This window comes from Trachymyrmex septentrionalis, unplaced genomic scaffold (genome assembly GCF_001594115.1).
Source record: "Trachymyrmex septentrionalis isolate Tsep2-gDNA-1 unplaced genomic scaffold, Tsep1.0 scaffold191, whole genome shotgun sequence".
Taxonomy (NCBI): Eukaryota; Metazoa; Arthropoda; class Insecta; order Hymenoptera; family Formicidae; genus Trachymyrmex; species Trachymyrmex septentrionalis.
The window spans coordinates 144,798-157,105 of record NW_017305083.1 but is presented as its reverse complement, the minus strand read 5'-3'; the positions used below and the strand labels follow the sequence as shown (position 1 = coordinate 157,105).

The 12,308-nt window shown below is 36.8% G+C and overlaps 2 protein-coding genes across 2 annotated transcripts in view; one reads left to right on the top strand and one right to left on the bottom strand.

The window, feature by feature from the left end:
• The window catches only part of LOC108747101 (tyrosine-protein kinase receptor TYRO3-like), a 19,219-nt gene extending 7,104 nt beyond the window's left edge, over nucleotides 1-12,115 (bottom strand). Inside the window, exons 1-3 of the mRNA XM_018484362.1 lie at nucleotides 11,063-12,115; nucleotides 6,415-6,584; nucleotides 1,960-2,170 (exon numbers count right to left, since the gene is read on the bottom strand). Coding sequence (XP_018339864.1) covers nucleotides 1,960-2,170; nucleotides 6,415-6,584; nucleotides 11,063-11,102 — 421 coding nt within the window. The 5' untranslated portion in view covers nucleotides 11,103-12,115. The remainder of the gene's footprint in view (nucleotides 1-1,959; nucleotides 2,171-6,414; nucleotides 6,585-11,062) is intronic.
• Nucleotides 3,075-12,308, top strand: part of LOC108747099 (CDK-activating kinase assembly factor MAT1) — a 13,684-nt gene continuing 4,450 nt past the window's right edge. The window contains exon 1 of the mRNA XM_018484359.1: nucleotides 3,075-3,080. The gene's annotated coding sequence lies outside the window, so the exon portion shown is untranslated. The remainder of the gene's footprint in view (nucleotides 3,081-12,308) is intronic.

Genomic DNA, 12,308 nt, shown 5'->3' with positions numbered 1-12,308 from the left:
TCAAAATCTATTAATATAATTATTATCTAATATGAATATTATATATGTAATGAATACGTTCCACTACTTATTATCTTTTATTTTATTATGGCAATTTTACAGTTATCTATATGTTTGTTGGAAATGTATTGGATTTATTTATATACGTTACAATACGTTGGTATTTTTATGTAATAAGTAGCATAAATCATATATCAATTTGCTTTTTAATTATCATTTGTATTTAATGTTTACGTATTCCGTTAAGTAGAAATTAATTAATTAATTGAATTCATAAAATAACTTCTTTATAACGTATAATAACGTTAATTAATCTATGACATTTGTTACTTTTCAATACATACGTCTAAATATATTTTTGGTCACATAACGATACAACGTCAAAATAACTAGGAACAAATGATTTACTAGCTGAGGTATTAATTTTATTTTAACTATAATAACAATTTGTAAAAGGGATTTTACATTTTATCCTCGCGCAAGAATAATTATATGATAGACATCTGAAATTTTATATTTTCATAAAATTTCATAATTAGTGAAAATTACATTTTATTTGGTAAATGGGAACTTCATAAAAATTACAAAGGAAAAAGCTAATTCATGATAAAAAGACATTGCAGGTAATATTGCATATTCACAAAGAATTTAATGCCCCTAATTAAATTTATTATTACATCACCTATTGACCTTTTGTTTTCTTTTTGTGTGTATATTTTTTATCTAAAATAAAAACTGTCATAACAAAGGGCACTAAAAGCTTGCAATGAATTTAAATCATAATAAAAGAGATATAAAAATTATACATACTAAGCATATTTATTAAATAATCTTTTTCTGATATATCCTCATTATTTTTTTAGGCATTTCCTAATTATTTTGCTATAATATTTAATGAACGTTAATTAAAAAATTGTAATAGTTTTAACAAATGAGGACTCAAAAATTAAAATAAATTGAAAAGCCATGTAATTAATGACAAATTATAATTCCATTAAGCAAATTACATTTGGTAATTGTTTACCTATCGTTTGTCATTACTGCATTTAGAAACATTGACATTAGTGATAGAATAAACAAGCACACAGTATCAGATGTTTCGAACGATAACAAATTGATCATTATTAATGCATTACAACTGAAAAGTTAATATCTCAATTAATTATTTTTAATGATTAGTATTTCTTTTCCTGCTTTATTTATTTCACCGCGTGTTAAATGCTATATCTATAGCAAAAGAGAGTTTATCGTGGTTATATAATAATCCACTTTTATCTGAGATAGTTTCGGCATAGTATTGAAAACCACCAGATTAATTTCTACATAAATTTCGAAATGAGAGGAGACTGATATTAATACCAGATTATTAATATCAAGTTAATTTTAAGTTTAAAATTATGATGCTGATTAAAGTCACTATCCGCGAAACGAACAAGCATGCATAATGATAGAAATTTATAATTCGCGAAGTTCACGGAGATTGCAGTCTGTGGGATCACCGCGCGTACTTCAGCGAGCTTCATAAAAATCTTAAGAGAGGGAAAAAGGAGAAAAGTCGATATCCTATAATTTCATAAATATTACATTTCTCGACTATATCTTTCCGGTATGTAATTTGATTCTTCCGGTCAAATTTACCGATAACGTCAGCGTGAGGAGATCGCGGGGAGACGAAGCGGTGGTGAAACACTCTTTAGGTCGCGTGTGTCTCATTGAGCAACTCCACGTGAATTAAGTCATGCAGTAAATCAGGGGGTCCGTGGTGCGGCAAATGCCGCGGGTATATCGCGATGCACGCGCGGTGCACATTAAGCTTCCGGCGGCAAATAGATATAGCGTGAATTTCCGCGTCGTGGCGAAATCAGTGGTTCCCGGGCTGTATACTGAAGAAGAAAAGCGAAAGACGTAAAAAAAAAAAAAAAGGTAGAAGAAGAAGAAGAGGAAGAAAAGGGAACTAACCGACGACGGAGAGGAGCATGGAATGACCTATGGGTGGCGTCGTAGACACTTGACACTCGTATGTGCCAGAATCTCGTCGTTGGGGGTATTTCACTTGTAGCGTCCAGTCCTCCGTGTGAGGAAAATGCGACGCAACGAATCTCTGGTCCGACGTGTACGTCTCGACGCCCACGGTGAGAAGATGGATGTCCCTGTGTCTCACCCATGACACCTACAAGAAAAAAAAGGAACACACGTCGCCCATCCACTTCACGTCCGCAGAGATCCGTCCGCAATTCGCGCGGATCCGTGCAACGTGCAGCTGAGTCCGCACGCTAGAATAAACGTCCACAGGATTCGATCAAGGGATTGCAGCACCGGTATAATTTAAGCGGATTTCGATACTGCGGACGTGTAAAAATGATTCTTACGCCCATTCTGACAATAAAACGCGTCGCTCGTTTTTCCCCGCATGCGTTCACATCGGTGACGCGCGCGGAGACTCTTTCCGCCAAAATATCGTATTCATTTCAATTCCCAATGTCGACATGTAATTCGAGGTAATTCGTAGGGCCTCCTTTTACTCTTTTTATTATCTTTTTATCGATAACATTCGACAGATCGTGTCCTTACGTTTCTTCGCCGTGTAGAAATGGATCGACGTGATTGATTTACATAAACGCAGCGTGCTTTTGAGCGATATTATATTAGCGGAAATGTGAAATGCCGAACACGTAGAATAAAAATGCGTATTCTCCCATAAAAACGGCTTCATTGAGTTTTGCACGCGTGCTTGGCTTACTGAAGCTGATATGAAAAGGGGAAGAGGTGCAGACAGAAGGACGGTAGCGTGGCTTTTGTTCATGTGACGCGGCAGTTACGATCTAGTGCTAATGAAAAGCGCATATTCGATTTTAGTTTTAATAGAGAGAATGGAACAGCCGTACGATTGCATTTTTTACTTCCAGTTCACAAAAGTACCTCTATACTGAGAAAACGCAAGTTGAAAAATAATTTTTTCAAGATCTCGCCTCAAAGCTTGTTAGAAGGAACATAATTAAATATTAATATCGAATCCAATTGGAAATTTTAGAAGATTACGTAAGAAAAACGTTAAAAATGTTTTTACAACCAATATTAACGTAAAGTAAGAGTTTATTTTGCAAAACAAGAGCCGGTATTCATATTCCAATCTCTGTTACATCTAACTATTATATAATCTTAGAATATCATAAACTAACTATGTTTGCATCTTAAGACACACGGAAAGGATGATTTTGCTGAAGTGTCTAAAAAAATTTAGTTAGATACAAATTTGAAAATAATTTTGTTGAATCATCAAAACATGTATTATGTAGGATACTCGAGCTGGTTGTTGAGATGTCAAAACTTTATTGTAGCCTTGCTCATCAAGCTTAAAGTTCATAAACGTCCTACGTCGTATAATTATTTTAATGGTACAACAAAATTATTTTCAGATGTGTGATTCTAGCTAAATTTTGACATACTTGAGCAAAATCATTTTTTGATGTTCGTATATTTATAAGACAGTACTTGAAATAAAAAACTATGAATACCAGTCTGCGGATGTAGATATTATGAAATACTTTCTCGAAGCTAAACGAGATGACATTAAAACTGTTTTTGGAATAAATATCTTTTTAAAATTACGTTTTACATGTAAGAACAAACGAAATGTTTAAAGTATATTTATATTATTTTCGAATATGGATATATGTAGGACAAAGCAATCGTATCACATAGTTTTAGCTTACGCTGAGACTGTAATTAAAATAGTTTAGCGCCCTTTGTCGTTCCGCCTCAATAACACGGATTTGCTCGCGTGCTTGTCGACCTATATTTACCTACTGTGCAGCAACATTAGAAATCTCGCGATTGTGCGAAATACACGGGAGGAACGATTTTGTGTATATACGCACGATTCCGCGAACGGAATATGTGCTTACAAGCTAAAGTGGAAACATCGATTTATCAATTTACGTCAAACTTGTACGTTTTCGAATACTTTAGCTAGCCATCGGAAAATCCGAACTTTCCTCTTCCTTTCCTTCCCACCGTCGTGATTACCGTGTACAATTGGCTACCATACGCGGAAAAGTCGCGCGCAAGTAAAGAATCTTAAGCTTTCAGAACTCCATTTTCAAAATGTCAATACGTGCATTCACTTCCAATATGACAGTGTTCGTAAGTGCACAATTTTTCGATAGCGACGTGCACCGAACGTACCTTTCTGATGTATTAACTGATGTACGCTGACATATAATAATAATATATGCAATAATCATAATCATAACGCACGAAAATATAATGCTTATATACCGTTGAACAAAATATCTCGTTTCAATCTTAAAGAGTAAAATGTTATATAACCCAGCACGTACTCTCTCAGTGATATAGAAAAAACTAGCTTTTTCCACAATTAATTTTATGCGTAAAAATTCTTGTATTACGTTATGTTAATAATAATCCTTTATTACTATCCTTTTATTAATATAAATTTTTCGCTGAAATTAATATAATTTTATAGGAACGTGGAAAATGTACGCGCGTTTTATAAAAAAAAAAAAAAAAAAAAAAAAAAAAAAAATTCGACTTGTTCACGTCGAGCTGCAAATTTTACCGTTAAAACATAAAAAAAAAAAGTATTTCCTTTCCTCACATTTAGTTTTATATGTCAGAATTTTCGAGATACGATCTACGTATTAATTCGTCATTTGAAATAACAGGTTTTCCATTAAAATTAACGCCCTTCGTATGAGGTCGGAACGTGGAAAATTTACATTGCTCTGTAAAAACGTAATTCAACTACCTACGCATGGACGCAGCAAAGAGATAGATTGTCGGTGAAATATAAAAAAAAAAAAAAAACGGTGTTAACAAAATAGGAACGCAAGCAAAAACTCAGACACGAAAGATATGCGAAAGGGGAATGTGCTTTTTTTCTTTTTTCTTTTTTTTTTTTTTTTTGTTGAAATTCCTCTCGGGCGTGAAGAAAAAGGAGGAAGTATTGCAGTCTTGCCCATTCTCGCGGTATTCTTCATAATAAGTGTCTTGTGATGGGCCAACTTTGTTATACATGTGACGAAAAACAACGTGCGGCGTAGGAATATGAAATTGTGCGCAGTCAAGTTTGCAACTAACCGCATTTCGTAACTCGTATAAGTTTTGGAGCGTCGATAGCCACACGACTCTCTTTTCTCGACTCTCTCTCTCTCTCTCTCTCTCTGTAATTTATTCATAAACTTCTTTTATAAATGGCACCACAACGTCGCAAATAACTGTACGTACATATTTATCCGTCACGACAACTTTAATCGTTTCGCGCGCGTGTTTTATTTCACTCTAAAGAATACTATATAAGGATTCATGATAGACATCAGTCAATGGACGTATATGTGCGAGAAATATTGCGCATCTAATAGACAGGCTTTTAATACTGCGACTAAGACTGTAGCGTTTCGAGTCGATCCATTTCTGGTAAAAGTTTCCGGCGTAAGAGTATCGCTGGCGAGAAATATTTTTAGCACTGACAGCCGATTCCACGATATACCAGAGATAAAAGTGGCACTCACGAGCTACTATGTGCATATTACGAAAACTAAAATTGTACGTCTCTTCGATATTGAATGGACTTAGTTCGGCGTGCTAAAGGTATTTTCTAAAGCTTCATCATTCAAATTTTCTCTTAAAGAGCTTAAAATAAACTTCAAGAACGGTTCCCTTTACCATTACTTACTTATATTCCACGTTAATATTATTAAAATCGTATTATATTAAACTTTATTGGTTATTATAATAAGCGAGATAATGTTATTAGAATATAAAACTACATTGACTTTAGAAAACCTTCAGTCATTATTAGAATATAACAGAGCGCTATTATGCTGCATCTCTTCCATCCTTATTCCTAATCTCTTTACCGAGTTTAATGTAGATTTAGTAATAGCATTGATTCAAACGGACGAGCCACACATTGAAATTCAAAGAAATTTTATCCAAGTATTTATTCATACCACGTACACCGCGAGAAGTGTTTGGTATTGTATGCTATAATTACATGGTAAAGTAATTACGGTTAGGAGCTCCCGTTTTATTACTGTTAGAATGTAATAACAATTTGTACATAACAATTTGTTATAGTTCAATCAAAGAAAAATACATACTTGGCATATTAAAAATGATTATAAATTACAGTTAAATTGTGGTTAAAAAATATCCGCTTTGACGGAAAAATAGGATTCTCTCTTTTATTTGATTTATTTCTATCGGTCTAAGTTTACTTCACTTGTAAATTATGATGAATGTAACCATTTTTTCCTCTCTCTGTGTACTTGGCATTGGAATCATACTCGAAATATATACGAGTATATATATATATATGCGTTGCGTTGTGTTATTTTGCAAAAACAAATGATTTTGCAGAAAGGAGAAAAGGAGGATATCTTTCTAACTTACCGTTTTGTCGCCTAAATTTCGCACTCGACAATTCAGCGTCGCTGTTTTCCCGACGAGGGCTGTCACGTTGCGAGAGACCGAAACATCAAAGTACGGTCCTCGATCGAGCGGCTCGGATGCACGATTCTCGTGTGTCCTGTGATCGGCCGTGCATTGAGTAGGTCCTTGCACTTTAACCAAACACAATGTTGTATCTATCTTATTTTGTTAGTGAAACTAGAATGAGATCCTTTAACGCGGCAAGGATCGCGCGGAATGTTGTAATTTACATCGCTTGAAAAGATCGAGAAGATATATTATCGCCGTTCCATTCGAGCGCATTGGAGTTACCGATAAAAAGTTTCGTTTTCCAGTCAATTAGGCGAATTAACTTTCGGATCGGGATATTATACCGTGTCTCTGTAACACTCCCCGACAAAAAAAAAAAAAGAGAAGAACAATTCCCCAGATAAACGTTTCAAAAGACGCCTTTATTTTTCAAAAGTTCTTTAAAAACTTTTTCAGACATTCGCGGATTCCCCTGTATCGCTTGGAGCAGTATATATGCAGCGCGTAATAAATAACAATGATTTATTAAAGCACATCCCCGCGAAGTAGTAGTTTAGGTCGTAGAAAAAAGTTGTATTATATTCTCGGGCTAACAGTGTTCTTTAATACTTACTACCCGTTACTCTGTTGCAAAATAATATAAAATTAAACACACGTTCCACGAAACGTTATACGAAAATACATATTATTCGTGTTTTACATAACAGTTTTGCATATTAATTTTAGATATCATATATGATAAATCTGTAAAAACCGATGATAAATATAATTTACTATTTACTCTCGGTTCTTCGGCAAATGTTTTACAATGAAATGGAATCATAACGCTAAAATAACATTTTCTAAAATAAGATAAGTTCAATTTTTTTATCAAATATTTGTCATAACTTTTTAGCGCTATTGCCGGAAGAATTTTTGTAATAGAAGGTCTTTCTTTGTAACTAAAAAAGAAGCTAGACCTGCAAGATCGTAGCAATTAAAAACAATGAGGACATCTTTCTTAAAGGCTGGAAGGAGAAGAATTTATTTGAGACAGAGAATGTCCGATCGAAAGTATCTACCTTCTACGGCTAACATCATTGGAAAAGTGGTACATTAGAAAATCGTATGTTCATTATTTGTATTTATATCTTTCTTACGGAATCTGTTAATATTAGCAATTAGCAGGAAATTGGCAGATTATTTCTGGCACATTATTTCTTGTTAAACTTGAAGTCGATCCCTTTCTTATTGAAAATGTCGGAGGTTGCTATCTCTCCCACAATTTCTCAAACTTCAATATTGAATACCTTAGCAAATAAAACTGGAAAAAAAGTTAAAATCTTTTTTAAAATAAATTCAAGTTATACGACGAATAATGTTCCACTAGCTATTTGCGTCTCTGAGATTTAAATCGCGCAAAAACCTTTCATTTGCATAATTCAGCAACTTCTGGTTTCTTTATCGTGATGTTTTATAATCAATTTGGTTTTATCTCGTTTTCTCCTTCGAGAAAAATTATTTTGCATACAAATTTCCATAAAAACGTTTATTCTTTCTTTCGTAAGAACACGCTGTCTACCGTTTATTCTTTCTGCTTATTCGTATTTTTAGCTTCCTCTTATCTCCTTGCCCTCTCAAACCCCCTTTTTGCATCTCTCTTTCTCTCTTCTGTGACATCAGAAGATTTTATAAAGTTTCCGAAAGTATTCCATGTATGTCCTGAATATGAACAATGCATATTTGTTTTTCACCGAACGGAAATTCGCGTTTGCACAAAACATCGAATTACTACATTCAACATTTATCTGTAAATGTAATTGTATCTCGAATTCAATATTACTCCGCGATGTCCCCGTATTAGATTGATAAACAGCTATAAAATAGCCATATCGTAAATCGACACAGTGTGAACTCTCCATTACCCGTTTATCAAGTTTCCTAACGCCGTGAATCGTTCACCGTTCGCAGCAAAGTTCGTATAACTTTGGTCGGATGTTTTCCGTAAATATATGTAGCCGTTTATACACGAACGTCAACGTTGAAGACGAGTATATCCTCTGTCTTCCATTAATAGTGGAAATGTGTAACAATGCGAAAGAATTTTTTTATATTACTTAACAAACGATATTATATAGATATAAGAAACAAGATATATAGGGTGTGCACACTTTCTTGCGCAATGGGAAAATTTCGTTTGCGATATCGGTAATGGAGTCTCCGAATCTGATAAGACTGCCGTCAGAAAATCGTGCGTTAAAAATAAATGTGGCCTCCAAAAGGGTAACTTTAAAGGGATGCAGGTAGTTGCGCGAGTAAATATTTACCTCCCCGCGCTTCCGTGGGATTTGCGCGGTCCCCGTATACTCCTTGGTTAAAATACATATCAGAATTTCTACCCTCTCGGCTATTTTCTTCTGTGAATTTCTGCTCTACAGTTACTTTCACAACAATGTACAGTGGATTTAATTTCTTTCCTTGTTTCTTATCACGTCGATGTATACACTCAGTTCATTTTGTAATAGCAGCGACTAATTGCGCGTTTGCTTCAGTTCCACGCAGTCTTAAAATGCAATCCTAATTTAATCTTAAGCCAGGAGTAAAAACCATCAATGTTGAATACGCCGTTGAAGAAACCGTTCGTATCGTCTTAAGAAGTTATCTCAACCTAGTCCTATTACAAATGATTTTAACTTTTGAACTTTTACCCAATTGCGACCATTTGACGTGATTCTTGCGCGTGAAAAATATCAGTTTACCATTCTGTTTTAAATTTCGTATTTTCATTTATATGCAAAAAGTTATCTCATAATATGCGCATCGCAATTTATTTTATTTTATTTTTTTCCCCGATTTCACCCTTTTTCCGCTTCTACGAAATAGATACAATAAATATTTATCTATTTATTAATAGGAAAAAAGTGAATAAAAGCGTATCATGTTGATTTTTTTAATTTCCGAAATTATTAATTCTCGTATCGGTCGTAGCGTAAAAACGGAAAAAACAAGAGTTACATATAAATATTTTTGTGCGAATGAGAGTCAATTAAATGGCGCTCGGAGGTCGATGAAATTTCTGTCTAAAGAGTAAAAATTCAATACAGCGGTTACCATGGTATCGTTTACCGTTGAATGAACAGTAAGGCCAAGTTAAGCTAAAGGCCGAAATCATTGAATCCATTGAAGCGGTAGAAATAAAATTTTACGGTCTTCGTTTTAGTACAATCCTGTGGAAAATATAAATTGGATTGGAGAATACACGTGTAGCGTATCTTTCTCGGTAACACTGAAATATGATAAACAGATATTTCACATCTACAAAGACGTAATGAGTTAAAGCTTGCCAAAAGAAGAGAAGAAAGAGAGCTTAAAAAGCTTATATACTTCATACGCTGCGCGATACAGAAATTAAAGTTTGTGCGCGCATTTTTCATGTGCTCTTTTATTGACTACGGCATAACTTCATGTCACGATATTGCTTGTCTCATTACATTACCAGTACATGGGACTTTCGGGTTAATTGCTGCATAAACCCGTATTTTGGACAAGGCTAATGTTAATACTAAGTTATTACGAAGTTAAGACTAAGTTTGGAAGCTAACTAAACCCACTGTAATATACCGTTGGCATTCTCCACCGGGCCGGGTACATAATATTACATTGCTCGGCTTCTCACACGAAAGGGATAAGATATTCAGCGTGTATCACGAAACAGTAAAAAGACAGAGGTTTACATGCCGCACGACCCGTACGTGCTTCGCGTAACGTCATTAAACTGTTTTGAAAAGAAAAGGGGCGGTTAACGCGTACTTTACTCTTGATGTAAAAAATCTATAAATCGTACATCTAATTTTGCCGCATCCCGTACTAATCGAACCGAAAACACGTTGAAGCAGATACGATGGGCGCAACGGTCAAGAACCGTTCGTCGGGTGAATGACCATCGAAGCACATTTCTGGGTTTGTTATATAAAGTGTGATGCATATTTAAAAAAGAAATCATTATTTTTAATTATCACATTAATTTTAATTATAAATTAAAATTGTTATTCGAGAGAATTTATCGATCGTCCGTTAATTTTATCCCAATTAATACATTTTTCAGGTGAAGCTAACAATGTTACGATTACGAATCCCAAACGTTTTAAGTTTCTGCATGAATCTTTAAGTCTCCGGCTCGTCCCTTCTTGTCGGGCTATCTCCGAAACTATGTGTAAAACGGGAAAGAAAGAGTGCGCGAAATACTGAAAAGCTTATTAAAAGCCAAGAAGATTCCTCGCACGTTTTTCGAACCAATGAAAATTGCACGGACAGAATTAATATATATATATATATCGAGGCTAACGAGCGGAAACGATTTCATTTGCGTGACAAAATTAACAAAATTGTATTACGCAATATTTATTAATACATCGCGACTTTACTAATTTATCGTTCGCGACTAATTTATTATTCGAGACTGTCGAATGTTCACCGCCGTATTTGCCTAAATGCGGATTTCGCTTCGAATGGTGCGACGGATGCAGAGATTTGGCGTGTGCAGCCGTCGATGTCGGCGACGTGCAGGTGATTGACGACACGACCGGTCGGGCGATTTCCGAACGCGATTTATACGACTTACCCGAAACCAGCAGACCGAGGGTCAAGATTAGACACCTCATTTTTTATCTCTCATAGTCGTTTTGGAGTGCCGGTCGATTTCTTCCTCGTGCGCCGCGATCTCCGATAGATCCTCGAACGGGATGGAACTGGCGATCGCCGCAGGCTTGTTGCCGCAGTTGTAAAAAAAAAAAAACCGACCCGCAAATTCCGTGTTTTGCACGCCGAAAATTGACAGCAGCGTCCGCCGGAAAGCGGAATCAGGACGAGTTTATCGGATAAATCGACGGTTCCCAGTTTTTCTTGCCTCCACGCTCCATGGCATCGTTACATCGCTGCTTCGGACTTGCGAATCTATCCCAACACGATTTCTCATCGCGACGGCACGATCGTTATTTTCATCTCGCGCTCAGCCCGCATAAGTCCGCTCTCGCAAGCCCGCTTAATTCGCTAACAGCCTCGCAGTGATCTAGATTCGCGTAATTGAAAAGCGCCGGCGGGGCGTGATACGTGCATCCCTCTGAAATCTTTGTTCTCTCCCTCTGGTCTTATCGCACTCTCGGTCAAGTCACTCGCTGATTGTCGCTGCTTCGCCGTGCCATTCAAAGTACGGAAATCAGCGGTGTTCTTTAGTTCTCCCGGAGGTATAAACTCGAGTCTCTCTCTCTCTCTCTCTCTCGATTCGTTTCACCGTCTGTTTTTCACTCTACATTTGATTCTCCGAATTAATTTGCCGGTACGAGATGAAAGATCTTGGCATCGACGAGGCAGAAAGCCAACGCTTCCCGTTTCCAGGAGGAACGAACCGCGTTGTCGCAAAGAAACCACGCGATCCTGTTTCCTACTGTTTCCTGTCGGCGACAGGCGTGTCTCCGGTGCGTCGTGGCGCCGATCGAGCGGCCGGTCGCACGACGACGATCGACACGCGGTGGTGGTGGTCCCTCTCTCTCTCTCTCTCTCTCTCTCTCTCGCAAAAGGGATGATCTTGGATCGGCGAGCGCGAGTGAGCGCGGCTAACGAAGGGTCGACTCGTTGCACGGATTGCCGAGCGAAACTGAAGAGAACTGACAGTGCGTGTGCAACGCGGCTTTGCGCGGCCCTGCGCGGCCCGGGAGAGACGCCCTGCCATCTATCCTCGCCACACGCCCCACTCTCTCGTCCCTTCACTAGGGGTGCACTGTGCGAGGAGATGAGGGTGATATTCCTGGCGCAAGCGTGTATCTCTCTTCGTTTTGTCGCCGTCGTCGTCGTCGTCGTCGTCGTCGTCG